Below are 26,653 nucleotides of genomic sequence, written 5' to 3'. Positions count from 1 at the left end.
ATATTCTATTCAATCAATTGACCGGTGACCTGGTTTTCTCCAAGATTGACTTGAGGTTGGGTTATCACCAAATCAAGATCCGACTAGAGGATATTTCAAAGACGACTTCTCTACTCGTTATGTGCTCTATGAGTTCCCTGTTATGTCTTTCGGCCTTACCAATGCACTGACTTTCTTCATGTACTTGATGAAGACAATATTTATAGAGGAACTTGATAAGTTTGTCGTGGTCTTCATCGACGATATTCTCATATATTTCAAGACTAAGGAAGGACATGAGGAGCACCTCTGTGTTGTTCTTGGCCGACTTTGAGATTACCAACTTTATGCCAAGTTCAGCAAATGTGAGTTTTGGCTCAATGAAGTCAATTTTTTTAGGTCATGTCTTGTCTAAGAATAGAGTTGCAGTTGACCCGAACAAAGTGCAAGAAGTTTTCAATTGGGTTCAGACCAAGAATGTCATCGACATCCGAAGTTTTCTCGGACTCACGGGTTATTACCGCCAGTTAATCGAGAATTTCTCCAAGATCGCCAAGCCCATGACTGAATTGTTGAAGCAAGGGAGTGTATTTGAGTGGTCAAGCGAGTACAAGTCAGCTTTCCAGACTTTTAAGAGACTGCTCACGACCGCTCCCGTTCTTGCTCAACCCGAAGTGGAAAAGGGTTTCGACGTATATTGCGATGCTTCCCGCATAGGCCTTGGATGTGTCCTCATGCAAGAGGGCAGGGTTGTCGCGTATGCCTCACGGCAACTGAAGCTCCATGAAGAGAACTATCCAACACATGACTTGGAGCTTGCGACAATTGTGCACGTTCTGAAGTGGCGCCACTACCTATTGGATAATATGTGCTATATCTATACGGATCATAAGAGCCTCAAGTATATCTTCACTCAGGCGGATCTGAATTTGAGACAGACAAGATGGATCGGGCTGATCAAGGACTACGAACTGGAAGTGCATTATCGTCCTGGCAAGGCGAATATGGTCTCCGATGCACTGAGTCGTAAGACTCGATGCAATTGTCTCATGGTCGAGCCCGGGAATGCCACACTTTGTGAGGATTTGCAAAGACTTGGACTCGCAATGACCCCAAAGGGATTCCTTGCAAGTTTGGAGATCAAATCCACCCCCCTGGATCAAATCAAAGGCTCAGAAGGATGATAAGGGCATGGCTCGAATCCGAGAATAAATGAAAGAAGACAAGACCACATGTTTTTTTGAAGATGATCACGGTATCTGTGGTTTAGGAACCAGCTTGTGGTTCTGAAGGTTGATGCATTGAGGAAGAAAATACTGGATGAAGCTTATGATTCTCTGTTGTCCATCCATCTCCGAAGTATCATGATATACCAAGACCTCAAGCCAAAATTCTGGTGGACTCTCATGAAGCATTTTGAGTTTTGCTTCAAAATCTGCATGTCACCATTGAATGTTTTGAATATTTACTTCTCTAATCTGAATTCTTTATAGGTAAGAAGACTGGGATGCCTCCTGGTCCCAGGGCTGGGTTTTCGATGTGTGTTCACAAGAAAAGGGCTGTTCTTTTTGGTGGCTTGGTAGATATGGAAGTTGAAGGTTACTCACAACTGAACTCTGCTTTTTTGCTTCATGCTTGGCTAAATTTGGTGTTTGAAATGGTTAAATCCATCTGTTTGAGTTGTTTGGGTGTTCTTCTGTTCACCCAAATGGTTCCAATCCTATTTTTGGCCAATGGTCTAGAAAAGAAAAAGAAAAAAAAAACTGCTCACAGCAATCTGATTTCATGATATGTATTTAACCAAAAACTTGACAAAACCAAAGCATAGTGAAGAGCCTAGTAAAATCATGGATATTTAAATGTTCGCAAGGTTCAAATAGTCTCAAATGGGATGCTTGATGTTCCACAACCCAATTTTGTGGAGGTTCAGGCAATATTTGATTTTGTTTATATATTTTGGTTCTTGAACTTTGGGTTATTTTTTACTTTAGTGTGATAGATAATATAGTGGTTTGCTTGCCCATCCTATAGGTGTTTCCTGTTCCAAACAGATAGTGATAATAGTAACTGTGATATTTATATGCTGAAAGTTGATATCAAATTCACCTGACTGCCCATTCAACTGTAAGGAACTGTAGAGGTACACCCAGGTAAGTAACCAAAGTTGTAGTACTCACACTCATCGTGCATACAAATCATGCTAGAAAAAACTGACATGGAAGATGGAAGTCAATAAGTAGCTTCTTAGTTTTATTTGATAGAGTCAATCGCTAACTTTATACTTTGAAGAAACTCTGCTGATCAATTTTCCAAATTTCTGGTATTGTAGGTGACGCCCTTATGAGTTATGAGCATGTTTATGAATGACCTGTACTGTTTCCAGTTGGATAACCATCGTTGGTACATTCCTCGTAGCATCTTAAATGTAGCATTAACTTTTTTTCCCGAAATTATGTTCGTTATATGCCAGCTTATTTTCCAAAATGCGATATTATATAGCCAGGCATTTCAATTATCAGATTTTGGCCAAAGCATTATTGATTCGAAACACACAAACTGTTATGTTTTAATCTACTTTAGAAATTATAAACCTCTGCAATTGATGTGCACTTTTTTCATCCATTCATCATCTTGGGTTGAATATCCCTAATCTTCTTGTGGTCCTCTAGATAACGTAATTAATTTGAAAATATATTAAATACTCTGGGGATCCCTTGCTCCCAGACACATGCTTTATTTTGGAGGGATTATTCAGTGATGATGTTGGATCCCATTGGCATTACTTACCCTTTTTATCATCCACAATTTCCAATATCAATGAAGCCTAAGATATGAAAGGCTACGTTTCCTTAGTTAATGTGTTATGTTTGTATATTGAATGGATTGTTTCCCTTGAATGTCTCAGGTATCCGTTAGAGCTCAGGAAAGACAAGCCAGCTAAAAATAAGGTGATTCCTCAAATGTAATCATGTGAGATCCCATGTTTATGGTTGATAAATCTAAAGATATCAGGTAGAAATTCATTGTATCATGGATTTCACATAAATCTATTGCGATTATTGAAAAACCAAGGCTAAGTTTATTGTACAGAGTGTAACTCTTGAAATTGTGTGTCTGTTCTATATCTTGAACTTAAAATATACTGTAACTATGGATCTTTGCTTAAAGCAAGTGGCAAGTTTAGCTCTCTTGATGTTTACAATGTTATGCTGATGCTGCTCATGCATAGGCAAAGAATATCAAAAGAAAAGAATCGATGAATGATGTAGAAACTGATCTGGATAATGAGGATGATGAAGTCATGGGGGACTTAGAAGAAGTTATTGACAGACAATCTGAAGTCCATGGAGTTTCTAATCACTTGACCAAGAGTCTGACCATTACTGAAGCTGGCTCAAGCAAAAGCTCTGACATTCTCTCTGATTCAACAACACAAGAAGCACCGCCCGAGATTATTTTGATCTTTGTCATTTACATTGCAATGATACTTGTGTCGCTCATCGACTTTTGGCACTGACAGGCAGTGAAGCCCAGTGGTCGTATCAGTGCATGCATGGCCGTAGGGAAAGATATGCTCTACCTATATGGAGGAATGATGGAAGTGAAAGATACAGAAATTAACCTTAGCAAACTTGATGAATGGAAATGTATCATACCGGTCAGTTGCAGATTGGTTTTCTCTTTTTGTCTTTTGGTGTTAATTAACAGTATTATCTGTTTTAATTGGAATATCAGTATGCAACAGATTATCTTCTACTCATGTCATAACCATTCCCTTTTTGTTGTGCAAGTCATCATTTCTATCCTTTTTATCCAGGCATCTGAATCTGAATGGTTAGAAATTTCTGATGATGAGGAGGAAAATGATAGTTGGGGGGGGGGGGGGGGGGATGCTAACCAGACAGATGAAGAGGAGGTACGCACTAGTACTTAAGGTTCTCATACCTTGCTTTCGCGCAATCCCAATGAGATCCTGGATTAGGTTGTACTGGCCCAAATCTTGTGTTAGTGTGGGCTATGAATTATTGTCAGATTCTAGTCTGCTTTTAATTTCTCATCATATAAAACACAGCTGTATCAGACAATATGCTAATTTCGAACCTGTTGTGTCAGGTTGAATTTAGGAGTTCAGCTAAAATATTGCATGGCTAGGAAACTGATTCACCTACACTTTCCACTCTAGGAATGGTAATTGGAGGCTTGGAAGCATCGTGTTCATGCATTTTTCCATATAGCCAAATTGCACTGTAGAAGACATGAAGGTTACACTGGCAGTCCGGGATGCTTTATTACGGAAATTACCAAACTTGGACTGCTGTCCATTCTGTTAATGTTGCTGTAGCTTTTTGTTGGGTACATTGTTTCTTAAACGTCTTCTATAGCTACACAATTCTGGCGTCTTATGAATTAGTGTAGCTTGATATTTGGATCTTGGAAAATAGGTAAAAATAAATGGTCAACAACACGTTAAGTTTCTTATGCCATCCTCCGATATTTTCCTAACTTTCTTAGGTTTGTGCTTCTTTTCCTTTAGTGACTACAGTTTGCAGTTTGCACTCATTGTGTGATTATATTTGTCTATAATCCTCTACATGCCTGTGTAGTCTAATGAAGATGCTGAGAAGAATGTAGACATGTCTGGTGCTGTATCTCTGCTGAAGGGTGAAAGTAAGACCATGCGCAGAAAAGAAGCATGCTCGGATAGAACAAATCAGGGTCATCCTCGGTCTGTCTGATTCACAAAGGACTCCAGTGGTAATGTTGTCCTCGTTCCGAGGAAATCTTGGTCAACCGTTTGTTACATGCAGCTTACTGAACCAAATTATCTTTTACTTATTTCCATTTGTTCATTTTGAAAGCCTGGAGAATCATTGAGAGATTTCTACAAGAGAACAAATATGTACTGGCAAATGGCTGCCTACGAGCACACTCAGCACACCGGAAAGGTTAGTTTCTGTTGCTTGAACCTCCCAACCAGTCAAAAAAAATTGTGTGTATTGTCCTCCAGAGTTTGTGTTGTATGTAATCTTGGTCATCCAATGCCAGGAGCTCCGCAAAGATGGTTTTGATCTTGCTGAAACTCGATACAAGGAACTCAAACCCATACTGGATGAGGTAATTGTGCTCTAGCTGTTTTGAAAGCAATGGGAATTCAGATCTGTAGTATACATTGACTCACTATTGTGCATCATGTTCAGCTGGCTGTGCTGGAGGCCGAACAGAAGGCTGAGGAGTTCAGTTGGCCAGTGCGCCAACTAGTTCCAAGAGAGATACAAAGAAAAGCAAGCAGAAGAGTGCAGGAAGATAGTTTTTTTCTCTCTTTTCTTTGTACACGGTTAAGCCCCTTTGGGGAGATATTCCTTGTGAGCCTAAGTAGACTAAAAATTGATGTTTTTTCTTAAACGATAAATTGAAGTTTGAATCCCCGTGATTGGCTGAGGATCATGAGATGACACTTAACTTCTCAACGTTGATCACGACCATCCATTCTTCCACTGATCAATGAAATGATCTCCCTCATCTGCAACATGCAGCTCCATTTCCCACACAAAAAACTTGTGCCTGCTAAATGCTGTCCAATTTGTGTGAGAGGAAACAAAAGATTTGCATGTTGCGTCTGCCACCTGTGAGATTTTGACAACCCTGTTTACTTCAGCAACCAAAATCGCACCACCTATCCACTCAATTACAGGTAGTCCTGGTCCGCCACACACCCATGAACCGGTTGTAATACCCTCGCCATTACCCAGTCTATAATACTGGATGAGCGGACGAAACCTTAGTTTAGCTTCCTATGTACGGTTCTACCATCAAATTATTCAATTCGTGATATGTCATTAAGGGTGTGTTTGATTTTTCGGATGACGTTTTATAGAGTTGTATCGTATAAGTAGATTAAGAAGAAGCAGTCTGAACAGAGTCATATTTGTTAAAAAGAAGAGTGTTTGTTTAGTATCTGTCTAGAAAAGTCGAGTTGAGTCTCTGTTTAGTCGATTGGATCTGAGACCATATAGATGGATGTAAGAGTTGAGATTGCGATTAGTTATTCGCATAAAGATGATTTTGTAATATTGGCAAATGGATCCGTCTACATGAGAAGATGTAAAGCTTATATCCGTTGAGCTAAGTTGCGAAGTGAAACTTGAATCCCGGACCAATATAAGACCGTATATTTATATGCACCGAACTAAGTTGGAACAATAGATACGGTCAATTAAACACATTTCTCTTTGAGATTATATACATCTACCGTGTCAAGTTGGAAAAAAAAAATCAGACAATCAAATACACCTTAAGTGTATGTCCTACATTAAATCGATTGTTGTGAGACTAACATGTGGATCCGACTGTGAGTCAACATTGTCAAATTGCAAATATCCGAGTACCCTGTGGTATGCGAGGAATTGCCACCTCTTGAAAATACATGCTGAGGATTTTTACAATGGACATATAGAGTAAAATACTTGTATATATACTTTACTGCAGGCAATACCTATCTAGGGCATAGGCAACACACCTCAACACCACTGATGAGGAAAAAATATTTCACATAAGCCACGTCATCACCACCCAGAAGGCCCAAATACAAATAGCTTAGCTCCACAGTGCCACGGTGGCGTGTGCATTTTGCCGACGTGGCACGCCAACTCCACCAACTGGCAACTGACCGCTGGAGCAGCCATTCCACCTCCCTCCCCTGCTATATCTACAGCCGTCCGCCAACCCCGATCGCACGCCGTGCGCCAGCAGCAGCGTCTCACCGCGCAACCGTGCCGTGCCGTGCCTCGCCGTCGCTGGAGCAGTTCGCTTCCTCCCCGTTCCCATGGCTGGGGTGGCGTGCGCGCGTGCGCAGCCCGCGTGGGCTCTGGCGCTCGCGGCGGCGGGCCTCTTGGTGTCCGCGCGCGCCGCTGCGCGCTTCGTGCTGTGGCTGTACGCGGCGTTCCTCCGCCCCGCGAAGCCGCTGCGCCGCCGCTACGGCGCGTGGGCCGTCGTCACGGGCGCCACGGACGGCATCGGCCGCGCGCTCGCCTTCCGCCTCGCCGCTGCGGGCCTCGGGCTCGTCCTCGTCGGTCGCAGCGCCGACAAGCTCGTCGCCGTCTCGGCCGACGTCAGGGCCAGGCACCCGGGGGCGCAGGTCCGCACCTTCGTCCTCGACTTCGCCGCCGAGGGCCTCGCCGCGAAGGTGGGCGCGCTTAAGGAGTTCCTTCGCGGGCTCGACGTCGGCGTGCTCGTGAACAACGCCGGCGCGTGCTACCCGTACGCGCGGTACTTCCACGAGGTGGACGAGGCGCTCGCGCGGAACCTGGTACGGCTCAACGTCGAGTCCCTCACACGGGTGACGCACGCTGTGCTTCCCGGCATGGTTGAGCGCGGGCGGGGCGCCGTGGTGAACATCGGCTCCGGCGCCTCCTGCATCTTGCCGTCTGACCCGCTCTACACCGTCTACGCCGCCACCAAGGAGTGAGTGCTCCTCGCTTCCTGTCCATCGACTCTTCATCAGTTGCTTACTTGCTTCATGCCTGCTGATCTTCATTTGTTAGATGAGATTAGCGGCTGAAATGTTAAATTTGAAACTTGTTAGGGATCTTCCCTCTTTTTAAGTGACCATAACCTTGATAATGCAATCCATGGATGGATTGGACAAACGAAGAAGAAACAAAGCAGAAAAGCACAGGCAAGACTAAAATGTACTTGCGCTGTTCTAGCTACCGTACGTGACAGAGTATATTGCTTATTACGACAGGGAATAACTAGAGCCAAGGAATGTAGATTTTTGGTGGGTATGGAGCTGATAAAGCTAATATTGGTTTGACTTATCTTTAGTTCTTGTGCTATGACTGCTATCTAAGTTCCAACATGGACCACAGAAGCAGGGACGGGCATAGTTGGAGCGGATAGCATGTTTTTGCATTTACTAATGTTCAGTAGGACAAGGAATCAGATTGCACTACTAAAAAAACCCCTAAACCCCTATATCTAGTTGGTTCAAATAGAGTGATCCTAGTCAGTTTTTTTAAAACCGACTGTAGAAACAATTATCACAGTATGTTCTTCTCTCGGACTGTCAGGTATGACCATGGAGCCAAGAACCGACGATCGAATTTTTGTGATGACTGTTGTATGAATTACAATTGGTTCTCTCCTTGAACCAACTATGATAATATTTTTATCACAAACGGTTTTAAAATTGGCTGTGATAATCTAAGTTTATCATAGTCGCTTGAGTGCAATCAGTTTAGGAACCCATTATACAAAGCCATTCTGAACCTTGTTATGGTAGTGTCGGTTGGAAAAAGGAATTAGATATACATTCAAGATTTCAGATTTTTAATAGTTGAACTCAAATATAGTAGCTTCATGGGTTGTTATGTCTTTGGTGATGTTTACATCAATTTGTCAGCATGTTTTATGGTTGCGATATCTGTCAAAATGCCGCTGAAAGAATACAGTGCCAGGCACTTTGCTTTATAGATTACTAAAGCAAGATATTTCTGCCACAGTAAGTTTTTTTTTTGTTGTAACTTGTTATTTCTTTTTTATCATTTGGATGGCTGCCAACAGACATGTTAGTGTATCAGTACGAAAGGACTTTTGCGGGGTTATGGAAGTAGAAAGTAGAATTGTGGGCAGATCATCTAGAAGCATTGAATTGTCCAAGTACATTTGAGGTACTTGGACAATTGGTTTCAATCGTGTAGTCGAACTTCCATAGATATTTGCTACAGCACAAACATGTGACTTCCAGCTGCCACTGGCTAGATTTTTTTTTAAAAAAAGAGAGCTAAAACCGGCCTTTTTTCTTTTTAAAAAAAATAATGGTCATTAGAATATAACACATGACCATTATTTTTTTTCTTTTTAAAAAAAAGCAGCAGCAGACATGTTTGTAACTGTAGGACCGAGAATGTAGATTAGAGCAGGGTGAATAGATATTTTATATATTTCTTTGATAACCTTCTCCTATTATGATCACCTAACATCCCTCAAAATAAAATGGAAGCAAAAACCAAAGAAACACTAATTGCTATGAAAAACTCCAAGCATGACTCTCATGGGTATAAATGAACTTTAGATTCTATGGGCACATATCCAATAAGTCATCGCCACATAAAGATAATAGCTTAAAAAAGAAACCTTTGCTCCAAAGAAAAAATCAATGGAAGAAGAAGTTCTCTAAATTGATGATCTAGATGCAAGATAATTCAAGACTCACTTGTATACGTTTGTATGTAAATTTTATGTTTTTAGCAATGAAAAGAATAACTTTCTAAGGTGAAAAAAATCTCAACTCATCAACCAAAACGAAAATCACAACCAAAAAAGAAAAACTCGCAACAAAGCAAGGAAGTCAATAGAAGAAAACTAGAAAGAGATGAATATAAGCATCGGAAGAAACATGCACTTCATTTGTTACAAGATCAGCCCTATTTTTGACAGATTACAAGGTATTTTTCTTACAAAAAACTCTCACATATTACAAATGATAAGATCTCATCTCTCCTTTCCTCTAAAACCCTAGCATACAAACTCAAGTGGCTGGTTAAAGCCTCTCACGTAGCTTTACCCTTTTATTTATAGGGCTAGGGAGGTAACTTAGCCTTTAAGCTTCATCATTCCCAAAATACTCACTCTTCCAATGGCCTTCTACCTACTACTGGGGTATTTTGATTTATTTTCGCTCTGTCCATCGAACGGTCATGGCGTCTTTATGACTTAGCTTTGCATTGATACAAGCTTCACGATGATGCCACGTGCCCTCCATCATTCCATAGTTTTGAAGCCAAACCGTGAAATCGTTTCGCACGCTTCTTAAAGCATAACTTGCTACCCCTTGCTTTCACCTCAAGCAAGTATCCTGATGTTGACACACATACTCCGTCTTATGATCTTGATCGCCAACAAGTCTTTCCTACTCCCGATCCCTCGAGTCACTTTATCACTTGAATCAATATCCCATTCGCTTGATTTTGTTAACACGTCGTCATCATCCACATTCTCATTCTCTGCTTGATCTCCATATGCACAACTAGGACCACCCTTGACTCCGTTCGACATCCTTAATCATCCAGCACCAACCACCCCGCTTGGCCTCGATCATCCTGCTGTCAGTCGTCAAGTTATATCCATTACCTGCACATCATGAGACAAGCACACATATATCTCCAAATCATCTCCAATTAGTTCCAAATCGAAATTCATAGTTAAAGCACATCTCAGGAAAATCGTGAATGCCGGATGATCCGGTGTTCACAGCTTCTGAGCGTCGAACCATCCGACATGTACTTCTTCTCCGAACCATCCATCTTGCAACCTCTTTGCAAGAAATACTCTGACGAAGCATCCGGCATTCATCCCTTTGAACTCCAGACCATCTGGCAAGTACAAGTCCATCAGAGGCAGTTTACAACCTCTCTGAAAAAAAAAGCTCCGACGTTCAGTTCACTCTATCGTCAGACCATCCGGTATATACTTCAAGCTTTGCCTTCGGGATGAAATACTCCGGCGTGTACATATGACTATTGCCAAACCATCTGACGTATACATTCTTGTCAAAACTCATTTTGCAATCTCTCTGCAAGAAATAGTCCGGCGTTCTCTTTACGTCATTGCCGGATCATCCGACGTGTACTTTAACTTTTGCTTCTGAGCTGAAATACTCTGGTGTGAAGTCTTCCTGAGCGCAGATCATTCGGTGTGTACAAATTGCCCAATGTTGGACTATCCGGCGTATGCAATTTTTCTAGACTCAGAGATAAAAACGCTAACTCTATTTTCTCCGTAATTTTGATGAGTCATGATCATAATTATAGTGTATAACCATGCTCATACAATTCACAAATCAATAAAACAAAATAACAATATTATCAATCACTCATCATATATAAACTAACATATATTTTAACTTAATTTTTAAGTAACATAGCTATTATGTTGTTTAGGTAAAAAAAAAGGATTTTCTCTTGTTCCTAGACAGCTGCCTATAACTAAATGCAAACTCAAACATGGTTGTAACTCTGATAAATTATTAAGATCGGACAATTTTTTACGAGGGCATATGACTAGACTACTTTGTTTTTTGATTCATCAGGTACGTCGATCAGTTCTCGAGGTGCCTCTACGTTGAGTACAGGAGCAAAGGCATTGATGTGCAATGCCAGGTACTAACTAATATCTATTGATAATTAGTTTTTTCACATAATTGCTCCATTCTACTATAGCTTAAGCACACACTACTTTTGGATCTTCCTGCTGTAGCTACCCATATTTTAATTTCCTCACGTATTCCTTCCAAATTGTTCTGCAAGAAGGATGTTTGCATTTCGTTGATGCCTTTATATTTTGGAATGCTTGAACGCATATCGGTTATCAATATCTTTATGTGTAAGTTATGATAGTACCTGCTGGGAACACAAGCAGCTAACAGCTTAGTAGGGAATGCCTTCCCCTCAAAACATGATTTCTCATGCCGTCCTTAGTTAGACTCGTTAGGTACCGATCAGTATTGTCACAATCTGTTGCATCACGTTGTCAAATGATTCCGACAAGGAACTGAGATATTTGATGGCTGCAAATCAAACACAGTACGTCAGTCCTTTGAATCCTCCCAACTGCACAAAAGAAAGACAGTCATCACATCATACGTGGAAACAACAAACAACGGAAAGAATCCATATCAGTTCAATCAAAATATAGCCGATGGCCCTCACAGCTACAAACAAATTTGTTTCAGCATTCATTTAGAACATGTTCGCTGTTGCTGCGTCGTTTACCATCTCCCACAACCTCTGCCGACCCTTGCCAGATGGTTGGAACCAGATTCTCTAACTTAGAGGAGGAAAATTATCCATGAACAGTAAAATAAACAGTGATATATAAGAGAACCATGATTTACAGCAAACCACTGTAGTGGTACTGTAGCATTATTATTGTTGTACTGGTCCTATTGTAACGAGGACAGTGCTACAGTCTGCTCGCTCTACTATAGCAATACTATAGCGTGGGTAAGTCACGGCTACCGTTCACAAATAATTTATCTCTTCTAAGTCAGAGGATCCTGTTGGATTTTACCCGATGGTTAAATTTTCTTTAGCTAGCAAACTACCGGTGAGTTGCAGCAGACTCACAGTCTCATGGCAATTGGTGGCAAATGACTTGCATGTCTTGTACACAACGAAATACAAATTGGGACACACTTCATTAACAATCTGAATAACATATCCTTATGCTGCATGATTAATTCATTATAGCAATCAACAAAAGAGTTGCGTTGTAGAAAGTTACGAAGCAAATGAGTCTTGTCCCCTTGACGCAGCGTTACTTCGGTCTGCATTATGCCCAGGTACCCATGTACGTGGCGACGAAGATGGCGTCTATCAGGAACCCCACCTTCTTCGCGCCGTCGCCGGAGACCTACGCCCACGCAGCCGTGCGCTACATCGGGTACGAGCCGCGGTGCACGCCGTACTGGCCGCACGCGCTGCTGTGGCTCTTCGTCTCCCTTTTGCCCGAGCCTGTCGTCGACAGGATGCTGCTCAACATGTTCCTGGGCGTGCGCGCCAAGGGGATGGCCAAGGAGGCCAGGAAGAAGACGCGGTGACGGACGCGGCGGTCTCAGCTCGGCACTCTCGTCGTGTGGCTCCTGGCTTCGAGAGCTACAGCTGACGCTGGGCTGAGCTCTCTGCATTGCATGCTCGGTGTTTCTTCAGGCTATTCCATGTCAGAAACAACAAGTGATAATAGTAGCTTTACGCCTTCGTGAGCATTCCACCTATATTTACCTTCTACTAGTATGATAGTACGCTGACAATGTTGTAGTTTGATATACGACTATGTAAAATAAACTCTCGTGGAAGAAGTAATATGTCTGGTGACATATAAGATTACCGCTCTTTGACATGCTCAGGGTTTCATATGTTTGTGTGTCATCGGTGATACAAGCCCCATTAGTTCACTAAATTATTCATGTGGCATAATTGCTTGTAATAAATTATTGTAATTGGATAGTTCGTATTCTGAAATGGTACTGTCAGAACGAACTTGTAATGGGTATGACAGAAACACTAGGCATAGGAGGGGTCATTTTGAAATTTACTCAATTTTCTACTTTTTTACCAGCCTCGGTTGCAACAAATATATTCATATAATGCATTAACGTCGTATGTAACTATGTATGGAGGGTTTTACCGTGACCTGGACAACTTGCCTTGCAATACACTTTTACTCTTCCAATATTTTGTTTAGGTGAACTTCATCCACAAAAGCAATGTACAAATCCAACTCCGGTTCGACTCCTTCCTTGTACAAAATTGTTGATTGTTGAATGGGACATCTCCTTCAAATCGTATTTGTTTAAAAAGCAATACACGAAATTCATTGGGTGAATTCCTCCTATACCACTGTGAATTTCCACAGTCCCCTTATATGCCATTGATATCTCAGTGACATTTGAGTCTAAGGGCCGCATGTCATTGAGACATCACCGACGTATAAAAGGGATGCCAACATTTTCAGTGGTGGGAGAGGAATTTTTCAAAACTGATTTAGGTGCACTTGCGTGCCTCACGAAAAATCCTTAACGCATCGTGAGGTCCACCATCATTCCTTTTATTTTCTCTCATCTCCAACAGTTTCATTTCGAAGGGATTTGTGAAAGGAAAGGAGAGAGAATTCCGTATTGGAGGGAATGACCTTGAGAATACATTCGTGACGGGAAATGTGAAGAAAAACCGTTTGAATGTTGAAGGAAATGAAAATCTTTTTACGACAGTATTCCCAAGGCCAGGAGCCACGACGATGGGATTCTCGTTCGTGAATGTATTCTCGTCCGCAAAAAGACTCCTTTAAAATGATCTAATAAAGAAGCTTTTTTCAAAAAAAAAGAAGTTAATAGAAAAGGGGAGCGCAAACGTTCAGCAAAGAATCTGGCCCTGAAAATTGAATTGCCCTCCATACATTCAAACCAAATTCAAATTAAAAAAAATGCGAGAATTCGAAGGGTGGCTCCAGGAAATACGCCTTAAATTTAACCTAAAAGTCTCAAACTCACGATCAAAACCCCACGCCGCTCTGCCTTCCATCACCCTCCCCCTCCCTCTCGCTAGTGGCGGCCGCTCCCCCGCGATGGCCGCCCCACGGCCGCCGAGGGCGCACTCCGACGGAGGAGACGCCCCCGTCTCCCTATTCCTCGACACAGACCTCGGCACCCGCCTTGCCCTGCTCGTCGCTCCCGACACCGCAATCCGCCGCCTAAAGTGTACGCCCGTGAGCCGTGACGCCTCTCCTTCTAACCGCGGGGAGCCGCAACTGATTCTTGTGTTGGTCTCTGCGCAGCGCAGGTGGCCGCGGAGCACGCCGCCGCGTTCCCCGACCTCGGCCCCGTCGCCGTCAAGTCCTTCCAGGTGCTATTTCGTGGCTCTGATCGGTGTTTATTTTTCCAGTGAGGTTTTGTGATTGTTATGGGCTCATCAAGGTCTCTTGGATGTATTTTAGTTTGGGGCGGATTTATTTCCGTGTTAATAAAGTGGCTGAGGTTTTTGTCGAGTGTTTCGGTGGGTGATCAGGTGATTTAGTTGTGGGAGATGAGGGAAATTCCTTCAAATCTCAGGACGATAATTTTATCGGCATGTGATTCTTGACGTTGGTACCACCAGAATATTTCTAGTAGTTTTGCATTGACTAACATTGTATTCTGGACGTCGATGTACTCTCTCCTGTGAGGAATATCTGACATTTTAGGAGCATTCCACATACCCTGTTTGGGCTAGTTACTACTTTGTTGTGACAATATTATCCCTATTAACTCTTCACCCTTGGTGTCTAAAAAAATTATTCTCCTGAGGAATGGTAGCATCTTGCTTGTTGGTTGAACTAAATGTAGTTATTAGTTAATGCCCCACGGTTATTCCTGATGACCTTTGGAATTTATGGCCATTTTGATGGGCACTTTTATCGACAGGGGCACAATTGGCGTATTGAACATAATACATGCAAAACGTCTCTTTTTCTTAACCAAGGGCATGAGGCCAAAATGCCCATTATTGAATTATTGATGATCGAGGGAGTAACTAGAGATTTAGAATTTACTATCTCATCATCTTAAAACCTTTTCAAAAGGTAATGCAAGCTTCTAAAAGTGTTTGCTTTTCATCAGGTCCTGCGGAAGGGTGTATTGTATCACCTCTCTGATTCAATGACAGTGACCAGTGCATTCACCAGAATCAAGGGTGGGTGTTTTCTTCATGCCAAAATTGCAGAGGCAGCAGCGGTGACACATTGCTGCCAAGACACTCCAGCAACCGATGGAAGGAGATTGAGTCAAGGTCGTGTTGGAATCCACGTAGAGAAGCGTGCTAAGGAGATGCCTGAGATTACATCAAATATTGCCAGCGATGTGCTTCCTCAAGGGCTTGAAGGTACAGCTTAAAAATTGAGCATATGAAACATATCAAGTTAACATTATTGCTTCTAATTTGCTTTTTGTTGCTAAAAGTGTTACCAATATGCTCGGTTCTGCACAATTCAGTTGAATTAGACATTCAAGTTTGTGATTCTCACCTAGCGGATGCTAAAACTCCACAGGCATGCGATGCCAATGAGTTGTTTATCTCATTCATGGTTAAACATCTCTTCTATGTATATGCAATTTTTTTTAAGAAAAAAGTATGGGGTTAGAAGTTATCTTGAGTAAGACCCTTGAGGCGTTAGGTTGAAATTGCTATTTTTTCAAAGCTAATAATATTAATCCCTCTTTTGTACTTTACCTCTAGTTATTGTAGAATTGAATTATCTCTATGACTTCTTTTGAAGGTGGTGGTGATTCTGTAGTGTTAAATAATGTTCATGTGCATGATGCAGTGCCATATAATGTCCTGGTGCCATCCTCATCACAGCTGAATACTGAAATAAAGAAGAATGAAGCAGTTAGTCTAGCGGGTGCTCAAGCAGGATCTGATCCAGTTATTGACAAAGCAAAGAGTTACAGTCGCCAGATAAAACATGCTAATCAAACTGAAGATGCTTTTACTAGTTTCACAACCATGGCAAATGTCGATAAATCTTCAAATCAAAGCAATATGTCACATGTTGTGGAGGAGATACAAGGAAAGGAAGATATTTTGCATGGTGATGGAGACCATAATGTTGGTGGTGTTGTTTCTGGCAACAAGCAAGTCAGGATAGAGGAGGAAATGTTGGAAGAGATACATGCAGTGGCGGATCTTCCTCAACAAAAGGAATGCAAAAAAGCTAAGAGGGCTGGTTCATTTGATACATCAGCTGCAGATCCTATCAGAATAACTAGTGGGTCTGACACCAGAGATATTGCTAAATCAAGTAGGGCTCCACAGGAAACAAACACTACTCATGGGGAACATTCAAATACTTCTTTTCAGCAAGAAGTCCATGGCAATGTTGATGAGGTTTCCATCCAGAAAGAAAGTCCAAGAACTGTTGGAAAGAAGGAAAAGAAAAGGCGTCAGTTGGCCCCTCCAAAAACTGTTTCTACTCAAGAAACGACAAAACCATCAACCGGGGCAGTGGAGTTATCAAAATCCACAGGTGAAGTTCTGCCTCATGAAAACAGCCTGGTGATAGAAGGCAATAATATCCATGTATTATTTTATGGTACAATACTATTATCTACTGAAGTTTGTTTGGAAGCCATCATGAGATACCATGCACCATACAGCATTCTTTGTGCCATAATTCAATCGCAAAGATTTTAATTGTATGCTTGATATATCCATGATGCATCCTGGTGTCAAATGTTTGGATTTGATTCGTGTGCTGAACTATTAGTATTGATTAATACACATGTTTGTTGCTCAAAACGCTCAGCATGCTCTATACTTGCCTTTAATATCCAAAACTATAAACCCACCTTCATTGCTACATGTAGATACATTGATTATCCTTTTTTTATATCATCCAGGTGACCAGGCATACACTGTTGAATTGACTGGCAGAGATGAAGCTGAAGTGAGAGCATCTGATTTGCCTCTTTCATCATCAGAACTCAATGGTGGAATCCAGGGTCCCAAAGATGTTGAGTTTGTGAGCGATGCTCAGGCATCTACTGATCTAATTTCTGAACAAGAGAATTTTGATCATGTGCGTAAAGGTTATAAAAATCATTCCATGGGGGATGTCATTACTTCCACAGCTGAAGTTGTAGTTACTGAAGGAAAAACTACAAAAGGAAGCAACGCCCCATGGGATGGAGGGGAGAAGCATGAAGAAATCAAACAACATAAACACAATGAGGGCAGTCATGATGGTGTAGCTGAAACAAGCAATGTGGAGAAAGATGACAAAAGTACATATACCTTGGAGAAGAGGCACAGAAATGATAACATTTCTCAAGAGAAGAAGCGCAGGAAAGCAAAGAAGGTTAGTTCTGTTGACATGGCTTCCATGGATACTGCTGATGAAAAGAAGATGCATGGCTATAGAGAGAATGCAGCCAAATCAGGTACAGTTTCTACTGAAAGGGAGATTGTCCATTACCCTTCTATGCGACAGATCTCAAACAATGTGCTGCAAGGGGATTCTAATAGTGGTGATGGAAAGCGAAAGAAAAAGAGAAGACGCCAGTCAGAATCCTTGAAGGGTGTTGATCCTAGCCAAAATCTGACAAAATCATCTGGCTTTGTTATGGATGAAAGCTCAATACAACACACAAATGCTGCTCACCTAGATGCAAAGCAAACAACACAGGGCAGTATAGAAGGAGCAACAGTTATTGATCAAAAGATGATTGGTGGAAGCCTGGATATAGTGGCAGCAAATGTGATTGATGAGCTATTGACAGATCTAAGATCTAAAGACAGCTTAAGTAAGGATTTGGATGGAGATATGTTAACAGAACAAACTCACCTAGGAAACAATCAGAATGCACTAGAACTACCTGAATCCACTGGGGATAAAGCTAGTTTTAGTGCAGCATTGCCTCCAAAATACCCTGCAGCAATTCACTCTGATGCTCCTGTCAGCTCACCTAGACATAAGAAGTCTAAGGGGAAACAAGTGAAAGTACTGTCAACCATGATTGACTCATCTCATTATTCAAGTGCTGTGCCTGAAGAAGACGCTAATACAGAATTGAAAGAGTCTGATTCTTTGAGGTTTTCTGACAAAACAAGTGAACATAATAAGGATAGTTTAACTGGAGATGTAATAGCACAAGCTGATGATAAAACCAAAGCCACTAAACGTCAAAGAAAGAAGGTTTCCTTAAAGCAGGTTCCCACAGATACTGTTAAGGCTACACAATCTTCGGACGAGCAAGCCAAACAGGTTGCTACAGAGGAATTGAAGGGGGCGAATGCTACTCAAGCAGATCTGGTTCAAGGAGGTTCTATAATTGACACTCCTTCGGGTACTGTTGGAAAAGTACAGCAGAAAGGAAAAAGGTCTTCCAAGACTCGGACCCCTAAAATACAAGAAACTAATCATTCTACCCATGGGCAGGATAGTCACTTAGCTAAGGACTACCAGGATAAATATGTTATTGGCATAACTGGGGCCCATGGTAATGAAAATGCAGAAGGAGCTCCAGCAGAATTGCCTGTCGTTCAGGAAGATGCTATGACTCTCAAATCTGCCAGCCCTAATGCTAGAAAAGAAAGGAATAAGTCTTCAAAAACTGAACTTCAGAATTGGGATTCTGCTCCGGAACATGGTTCCAGTGCAGATTTGGTGAACTTGAGGGCTGAAAAGTGTATGGTTAGTCCTAAAAATTCTGCTGACGCTGTTGAACCAAATTATCATATCGTGATTCATCCTGCTAGTGATGAAATCAATTTCCTTGACCATTTTAGCTCCAGCAAGATGAATGATCCGTCAGTTTCTGCAAAAAACAAACAAAACAATGAAGATGAAACTACCAGGGAAGTGAAGAATAAAAAGAACAAAAGAAAGCAAGATACTGGTAGCACTGAACCAAATGATCTTCCAGAATCCCTTCCTACGGATAAAATTAGCTTAACTGATTATTTTGATGCCAGCGAAGTGGTTGTACCAATTGTTACAGAAGAAAACATGAACAGAAAATATGAAAATGTGAAGAACGGCAAGGAGAAAAAGAAAAGAAAAAGGAAACCTAATTTGGAAGGGCCTGCTGCTGAAAAGGAAAATACTAATTGTGATAATCAAGGCAGTGATATTGGTACCCAAGATTCGCTTCTTTCTGTTGTGCAAAAAGGAAGAATGGGGCAGGACAATGGGAAAGAGAGCAACAATAAAGTTACTCAGAGTAGCAGTATAATGCAACACGATCCAGAAGATGCCACTTGCGTTCGTACTCTTGAGAAGAAGCTCCACCGAAGTGATGTTGATGGTCAGAACATTTTACCCATTGATAAGGATCATGCACATATAAGCAAAGAAGGAAGGAAGTCCACTTCTCAGACAAAGCCCCATGCTATTAAGGGAAGGGTGGGTCCAAATCCTAAAGCTGTAAGTAACCTTGTGAAAAGCTTTTCCATGAGCCCACCAGCATCAAGTGACAGCACAGAGGGCACACCACAAAATGCTAACAGATATAGAGTTGCAGTACGGAAAGTTCCCAGAAAAAGGTATGAACAGAGCAGTGAGAAATCCAAAAAAGAGAGTAGGAAGGTAGGTTCTAGTGCAATATTCAACGATGCTATCAGTGAAGGCTCTGATGATGCATTGGACACCAAGAGCAAAAAGGCTGCGATGGAAAAATCATCAGATAATTCATCCACATCTGCTGACTCAGGTGGGAACCTCAAGGAGATAGTATCGCATGGAATAGGTACTAGGCAAACATTCTGGTGAATTGCATGTGCACTTGGTTTTGCGTTAACTTATTACATCTACTGGGGGGCAAGTTATATTCATATGTTCATTTGGAAGTTCCTGCACTGATACATGTCTTTTTGTTTTTTTTTCCTCAATCATATGCTATACTTGAAAATGTTAGATTTAAAATTTTCCAAAATGTCGTATTAATATCCTGGTGCTGATTTTAGTGCTCTGATTGATAAAAAGGTCCATACATTCTTAACTAAGATCAGGAGTGTCGGTACCAATCTACTCTTTATTTACAGGTTCTATTCCTGGGTTTGTTATTCAGCTAAAATGCTTATGAATTATTTTCTGACATTGCATCAGATATCCCTGTCCACATGTGAAAATGGTCTAATGAATGTCCCTTTGGCAGGTATTTCATCTGCAGCCTATGATGAAAGCGATGTGCCTGATGATGATGGCACTCTATCGTTGTAAGTTCTCTAACTGGTAAAGAGAGAGACTAGGTATTAACAGCAATGCATGTTTCCTTAGATCAGCATACTGTGATGCGGACGAGCGGGTATAGATGTTGCATGGTAGACATAATAAGTTGTCTATGATGATAGATCAAGCTCTGAGAGTCACCTAATATATCTACTGTGGGGAGAGGATAATGGAGTTTCAGCAGATATAACATACTGTTATAGAGTAGCATCCTCCTAAAATATATACTGTGGGGAGTGGATATAATTGTTTGTCTAGTAAATAGAGCATGGTTGCTTTCTTCTCTTCAGCTGTAGCTGCTTACACCTGAGTTGATTTCCTCCCGCTTGTTTCAGATCACAGAAGAGTCTGAAAGAGGGGCTGCACATTGGCTCCATTCTTCGGGGTTCCAGTAGCTACAAGAAGGCGAGGCAGAAGCAAACCGAGCTGTTGGATGATGTCACCGAGGTGCCTGATAGCCAGCCAGCGGATGGCCTTTGGGACCGAACCTGATGCTTAAGAGAAGCACGGACCCTGAGCACCTTAGATGGGCTTTGCAGAGCTGTAGCTGAACCTGTCTTCACGTAAAACGCATGTCCAACTGTGTAATTTGTTAATGGTTTGTTGGTCATACCATTAACACGGTTTTGTTGATGGCCCTCGGTTCATTTTTTTGCCAGGTTTAAGTCTATATTTTGTCAACTAGGGTATACTTGGTTTTCTTGTCCATCCTTGCCTAGCAAGGTTAGAGGACAAACTAGCATCTTTGGTTCATTTATTTGGTTTGAATTTGAGCAAGGTGGGCTAGAATTTCCTTGCTTTTGAGAGAGCCAAATTGGCTCTCTTCCCCTACCAAGGTTTGCCTTGCCAAATCTCGCCAAGCAAAGCTAGTGGGCAGGAAACCAAACATACCTCTGCCCGAGAATGAGTGGATGATGTTCCTCAAGATGTACAATACAACCATACATATTCTTTGTTTCTTTTTCGGGTTTTTTTAGCATTTGTATTCTTAGTTTCTCATCCATTAGCTATGGATCCTTTCAATTTGTGGTCATAGTATTCACAGTGAGAAGTTTAAAAGCCTCCTATCTAGTCAGGTCTTGCATGATTTCGTTAAAAAAAAAGGATGTGCTGCAAGAACCAAGAGCAGCAAAATGGCAGCAACAAGCAATGGTCATCACGCATCTAAACTGAATTAATAATCCATATGAACCAGACTCTCAAGGGTAACAGCGAGTTTACCTTCCAGGCATCCACAACGTGAAACATTTCATTGCATACATAAAGTGCACAAAATACACAAATCATACAGGAGAATGGTTACAATTAGCTCAAAGCTGCAGCATCTACTCATTTATACAAAGCTGGAGATGACATGTGAAAAGTTCTCTACACTAATATTCAAGTACACACAGCATTGTCAAACTACAAACTATCACGGAGTGTGAGAAGAGCTTGTCATTTGCGTTTCAGGATCTTCATCCCTGATGTTTGCTGTCTTGCCCAGGGATTTCTGGCTGAGCATCCGGGCTACAGAGTTTCGCAACCTCTGTGCTTGGGATCCATTGGCAGATTGGCTGCCGCCCATCATCCTCTCGAGCTCAGACAAGAGTGCCTTCACAAGGACATCGAAACGGCGCTTGGCGGTTGGATATCTTGATATCGACTTTGTGATTCCTTGCAATCTTGCAGCAGCAGAGTAGGAGCAAAATGATTAGTAAATATCAATGGTCGAATCCATCAAAAGTTCAAAACAAAGGCTGATGGGGAGGCGGTACCTGCGGGCAAATGCGTCTATCTCTGCTTTTTTGCGCTCATTCAATGACGGCACATGAGGAAGAGTGCCCTTCATGCGATCGGGATGACCAACCAACAGTACTCGCATTTTCAGATATTCTTCCTCTTCTCCTGTGAAATTCTCTGCTTTAATTTGTTCTTTTATAACCATAAGAGGGTCAAAGAACCAATCAAAGAAAGTACTTTTAGGTCTGTTATCAGATGTAAACTCGGAGCCATCATCTGCATATTTTCCAAAGCAAGTCAAGCTAAAGTCAAAACAACCCTTCAAATGGAGGAAAACATTCTTTTGTTGTGCGCTTACTTAAGATTAGCCCGTCAGAATTAGCTTTTGCAGACCGAAGGAGTGCATTAAGAATAACATATGCTGGTAGATCAACATTTAGAACACCACTGCCAACTTTGCCTGACTTTGTTTCTTCGATGTCTTTCATTGTTATCATTCCTTCGTTAACCAAAGCCTCCCCCTGGCGCCTGCATTCAGCAAATAGGTGGTCCAGCAACTGCATGATGGTATCACTCAGTTATAGTGCCCTGATTCCAAGAGTTTGCATATTACTAATAGTAGGAAGTATTGTTCATTGAAAATTATAATAATGAATTACCTGTTCTAAGCATGTACTATAGCTATTGGATTTTACAGAAAGTGAATCTTTCTCTATAAAAGTTTGCCAATAAGCAATGTCATTGCAGTTTACCAATATGATCTGCTAACTATTAGGAGGAAAAAATCACCTTGAATGGATTGAATTCATCGATGCTGTTCTTAAATGAAGTAACACGTGATGGAGCCTTTTTCCCTTCTTGCTTTTCCTTGTTGAATGAGACTGGCCTAGATAACACAGCACCGTGTGAAGACTCATCCTTGTTCCTCCGATATTTAAATCTAGAGACTTCAAATGTCAGCACCAGACAATTTAAATTGTTTACCATAGGAACCAAAGGCATGCAATATAATTTATACCTGGGAAAGCAAGACCCTGGTGCCATGTCAAGAACATCATTCGTGTATTCATCAAAGATGGACACTGATGAGGCAACATACGCAAGTCCCATGATAAGGGAGGATTCCTGGCACATCGACAAGATTAAGCTCCATGACTTTAACAAGCAACAGGTTAAATCAGCTAATATTCATCATAAGGTGGCAATGCTTGCTTGTCCAACAAATGATACCATAAACGTATGCACTGTATGTCATCATTATTGTTATGATCCTAGGATCATTAGGGGGATAAACATCCGCCAGGAAGATAGCCGGGCGACATCAGCTACTAGGGGAGGGATTTGACTATAGATTGGGAAGACCTAGAATATTCGGGGAGAGACTTAGATTAATTCTTCTCTTGCTTGATTGATTTGATTACATGACCTCTATAAATAGGATTCTCAATCCGGTCATGGAAAGTCCCTGACCGAATCCAACTCTATCTCCTAGCCGATTCTATCTCTAAACCGAATTATCTCTTACACAATTTATCTAGACTGCATAATCTCCCAAACTTATCTAAACTGAATTATTGCTTACCAAACTTATCTAAACCGAATCTGAACAGACTTATCCCTTGCTGTCCTGAAGCTGCACGTGACAATTATTCTGAGAAAAAAAGGAGATTTCGATCATACCTGATAAGCCACAACTGCACCATAAGCACCTAAAGGAATACTGGAGAGGATGGACGCCAGAACAGCTCCTACTACAGCAAATGGCCAAAGAAGAATAGCAAGCCCAGCAAATGGCACACAAGCTGTCTCCAGAAAAGGCCCTTCTCTCCCAATCATATCCTGGATCAGCCGTTTCCATCCTTTGAAAAGCATCACAGGGAACTTGTAGAAGGCAATTAATGTGAACATTATTCCATCAAGTATGAGCCCACATGCAGCAGTTATTAATGCCCCAGGAATATCAAGCAATCTGGGAAAAATAATATTATGCATGTCAAATTATTATTTCATTGTTCTTCAAGAAAAAATAGCTAGAAAAGTGCCATCTAAATGTAAAGCATGACATCTGGGGATTATATTACTCAAAAGGAACGTCTGAATGCATGCTTTTTTGCACGTGTTATCTCAATCAAGCATAAAGAGTTCTACATTCATATTAAGCTGAAGGCCATATGTGAAGAAAGAGGAAAGGTAACAAGTAAAGTCTCATCTTGAGGTGTAAAGTTAAAAAAAAAAAACTAAATAGGAACAGGAAGCAGACCTTATCTCATACGGCTTCCCATCAGGAGGTTTCTGAAGATGAAAGTCATCCATAATTGAAAAATAGGAGTGGAAAAGCAAGTCTTTCACATCCCTGACTACTGTACAGCTTCCAGTGATAGTACTACATGTTCCATCCTGCAGTTTGGGATAGCAAGCAATGTCTAAAAGAAATGCTAACAAACCAACACAGAGATAAACATGAAACAAATAAAATTGAATGATTGATCATCAAAAGAAAAATCTACCACAAAACAATGAATGAATGGCTTTTCTTTGCCTTCTCCAACTGCACCGAATGTGGCCATTATGGGTGCTAGAAAACCATATACTAATCCAGCAAAGACGCTTCCTGGGATGCCAATTATCAACCATATGATCAAGATTGCAGTAGAAGCAATAAGAAGCAGAAGCTTTACTACAGGTCCCACCAGCTTAGTTCTGCCTTAAGGAGGACGCAAAATGTGAGCACTTTGGTTAGTAATGTAATGAAGTTGCCAAAAATGGAATTGCAGAACATGCACACTGTACCTGATAATGCAGTAGTATGTCCAAATCAGATGCATGGGCCATAAGCCCAGAACTAGTGCAGATAATCCAATTGCCATAATAAGACATGCCCAAGGGCACAGCAAAACACCTGGCAGACCAAATAATGTGAAATGAGGATTGCATATCATATCAGAGTTTGGAGATAAAGAAGAATCATGACAAAAATGAATACATTGGCAGCTGACTATATACAGGTATGTGTTCAACAACACAAAAGCATTGCATTTTTAAAATCTACATATATCAATATTATGTGTCATTCCATCATTCATCTGCAAAATTACGTTAATTTTGTTGACCACAGCTACATGCAATTCTGGCTGCGGTAAATGAGTAAATAGCTGGATTTTCATTCATAAACAAGCATCCAAGACATTGAACTGAAACCTAAGTTTGAGGAATTCGATAGGTTCTTATACTGAACAGTAAAAACACATTTTCTGATATTGGCCTCCAACAGATGCCAGTTCTAAGAAAATCCAGCCCGGGCTGGATTCAAGTCAGAAAATATACATAATTAGCCATTTAATCAACACACCAATTATTTAAACTTCTCCTGTTGCAAAGTGATCATTGAAGCCAAGTCAAAGCAGTTTGTTACTAGCATAACTAAAATTAGGATACCACACCAATTATTTAAATTGGTCCTAACTAATTTCTCCAAGAGAAGAGAGGAAATGACGAATCAACCATCCCTCTACAAGCAGAACAGGAAATCAAGAGAAGCAACCGCTTAAAGCAAGAAAGTGCACAAGGGCTGGACACATGGCCCTTCAATTTAACCACCAATCAAACTAAATGCATCAATTGAGTTCATCAGAGAGTAAAAAGGTACCAAAAAGAGCCAAGAGAGTATAGCAGCATGTCACCTTTGATGAACCCCAGGATGAGGAGGCCGAAGAAGTAGGGCAAGAACTTGAGAAAGCTCAAGAGAGAGGCCCAGAACCCACTTAGCGGCTCCATTGGCAACCCTTTCTGCCTCCTTCAAACCAATTAAGAGACCAAGACTCAAACTTTCCTCCAAATCACTCAATTCTGAACCAAGAGTTTCTAGAAAACCAAAATCCTCCCGAACAATCCGTCCTCCAAGCCACTCCTGGAAGAGTGCCCAATTCCGCAGAGCTCACAAGCAAGAACCCAAAACCCAAACCCAAGTAAAGCTAGGACACCTTCTTGGGAGGAGAAACTGCATCGTTCTTCTAAAAAATCGGCCACGATGCCTACCTCCACCCGAACTAAAGAACCCGGCGAACTCTGAACTCTGGAGATGGAACCAAGGGGAGGAGATCCTAGGGGCCGCCAGCGAGCAAGAGGAGAGGAGCAGTGGGGCCGCCCTGGTGACACACAGGCTGTGCTGTTGGCAGATGACAGGAACTTGGAGGAGAGGTTAATGCAGGGTGAAAAGTGCTGGGAAGATGGATGATTGATTGGTAGACAGGGCAGTTACCACGAACTGCAACTCAATCCACTGGTGTAGAGAATCTGATGCTGGCAGGCTGTGAGAGGAGGAGATTGGAGGGCAGATTCTTGCCTTTGAGTTAGGGAAGAAGGGATTGCGCTGTGCGCCGGGCAGGTTCTTGGCTTATGGAGTGGGTTGCCATGGACGGAGGAATTCGCACGGTGCAGGGCGATGCGAAACAAGAACCAGCTGCAGAGAGATGGTGTCTAGCAGCGGTAGTTTATTACCCGTTTAAAGTAGGAATATCTAATTATTAATTATGTGAAAAAGGGAGATATAAGATTTTATATATATTCAGATTTTTTACATAATAATGGTTCTATGTTTTTTATTAATCTTAAAAAAGTAATTACAATAAAAAATATATTTAGATCTAATAAAAAGTTATGTTATGGGCCTTGAAGTCCTTGTCGAATAATTTTA

At 41.4% G+C, this 26,653-nt stretch overlaps 3 protein-coding genes and 1 pseudogene across 6 annotated transcripts; 3 read left to right on the top strand and 1 right to left on the bottom strand.

Annotated features, from left to right (window-relative positions):
* Positions 1 to 2,326: 2,326 nt before the first annotated feature.
* Positions 2,327 to 5,287, top strand: LOC133925522 (uncharacterized; annotated as a pseudogene).
* A 1,430-nt stretch (positions 5,288 to 6,717) lies between these two features.
* Positions 6,718 to 12,709, top strand: LOC133923558 (very-long-chain 3-oxoacyl-CoA reductase 1-like). The gene is made up of 3 exons (XM_062368840.1): positions 6,718 to 7,440; positions 11,069 to 11,138; positions 12,320 to 12,709. Exons 1-3 carry the CDS (start codon positions 6,803 to 6,805, stop codon positions 12,575 to 12,577), a joined length of 966 nt encoding a protein of 321 aa, XP_062224824.1. The 5' UTR covers positions 6,718 to 6,802; the 3' UTR covers positions 12,578 to 12,709.
* Positions 12,710 to 14,045: 1,336 nt separating this feature from the next.
* On the top strand, positions 14,046 to 21,223 carry LOC133924447 (uncharacterized). 3 transcript variants are annotated; one of them, XM_062369974.1, is made up of 7 exons: positions 14,046 to 14,233; positions 14,311 to 14,378; positions 15,131 to 15,392; positions 15,835 to 16,536; positions 16,910 to 19,756; positions 20,165 to 20,225; positions 20,574 to 21,223. In XM_062369974.1, exons 1-7 carry the CDS (start codon positions 14,101 to 14,103, stop codon positions 20,728 to 20,730), a joined length of 4,230 nt encoding a protein of 1,409 aa, XP_062225958.1. In that variant the 5' UTR covers positions 14,046 to 14,100; the 3' UTR covers positions 20,731 to 21,223. The 3 variants fall into 3 exon arrangements, with proteins under 3 accessions (XP_062225958.1, XP_062225957.1, XP_062225956.1); XM_062369973.1 differs by having other exon boundaries at positions 15,787 to 16,536; positions 16,910 to 19,720; XM_062369972.1 differs by having other exon boundaries at positions 15,787 to 16,536.
* Positions 21,224 to 21,469: 246 nt separating this feature from the next.
* LOC133924445 (uncharacterized membrane protein At3g27390-like) lies at positions 21,470 to 26,446 on the bottom strand. 2 transcript variants are annotated; one of them, XM_062369970.1, is made up of 10 exons: positions 25,641 to 26,446; positions 24,751 to 24,859; positions 24,468 to 24,660; positions 24,221 to 24,357; positions 23,641 to 23,929; positions 22,979 to 23,085; positions 22,750 to 22,900; positions 22,319 to 22,517; positions 21,996 to 22,236; positions 21,470 to 21,902 (listed from the first exon to the last, which is right to left on the bottom strand). In XM_062369970.1, exons 1-10 carry the CDS (start codon positions 25,732 to 25,734, stop codon positions 21,653 to 21,655), a joined length of 1,770 nt encoding a protein of 589 aa, XP_062225954.1. In that variant the 5' UTR covers positions 25,735 to 26,446; the 3' UTR covers positions 21,470 to 21,652. The 2 variants fall into 2 exon arrangements, with proteins under 2 accessions (XP_062225954.1, XP_062225955.1); XM_062369971.1 differs by having other exon boundaries at positions 24,468 to 24,664; positions 25,641 to 25,656.
* Positions 26,447 to 26,653: the final 207 nt, after the last annotated feature.

This window comes from Phragmites australis, chromosome 7 (assembly GCF_958298935.1).
Source record: "Phragmites australis chromosome 7, lpPhrAust1.1, whole genome shotgun sequence".
NCBI classification, from domain to species: domain Eukaryota; kingdom Viridiplantae; phylum Streptophyta; class Magnoliopsida; order Poales; family Poaceae; genus Phragmites; species Phragmites australis.
Note: the sequence above shows the minus strand (reverse complement) of the source record. Positions and strands in the feature narration are given on the sequence as shown.

Excerpts from the sequence above, each read along its gene's own strand:
- LOC133923558 (XM_062368840.1), top strand. The coding sequence starts at position 6,803 with ATGGCTGGGGTGGCGTGCGCGCGTGCGCAGCCCGCGTGGGCTCTGGCG. Across the intron at positions 7,441-11,068 it reads GTCTACGCCGCCACCAAGGA|GTACGTCGATCAGTTCTCGA; the intron begins GTGAGTGCTCCT and ends TTGATTCATCAG. Across the intron at positions 11,139-12,319 it reads GCATTGATGTGCAATGCCAG|GTACCCATGTACGTGGCGAC; the intron begins GTACTAACTAAT and ends CATTATGCCCAG.
- LOC133924447 (XM_062369972.1), top strand. The coding sequence starts at position 14,101 with ATGGCCGCCCCACGGCCGCCGAGGGCGCACTCCGACGGAGGAGACGCC. Across the intron at positions 14,234-14,310 it reads CGCAATCCGCCGCCTAAAGT|CGCAGGTGGCCGCGGAGCAC; the intron begins GTACGCCCGTGA and ends GTCTCTGCGCAG. Across the intron at positions 16,537-16,909 it reads GGAGTTATCAAAATCCACAG|GTGACCAGGCATACACTGTT; the intron begins GTGAAGTTCTGC and ends TATATCATCCAG.
- LOC133924445 (XM_062369970.1), bottom strand. The coding sequence starts at position 25,734 with ATGGAGCCGCTAAGTGGGTTCTGGGCCTCTCTCTTGAGCTTTCTCAAG. Across the intron at positions 22,237-22,318 it reads TTCTGACGGGCTAATCTTAA|ATGATGGCTCCGAGTTTACA; the intron begins GTAAGCGCACAA and ends GAAAATATGCAG. Across the intron at positions 21,903-21,995 it reads ATAGACGCATTTGCCCGCAG|ATTGCAAGGAATCACAAAGT; the intron begins GTACCGCCTCCC and ends TGCTGCTGCAAG.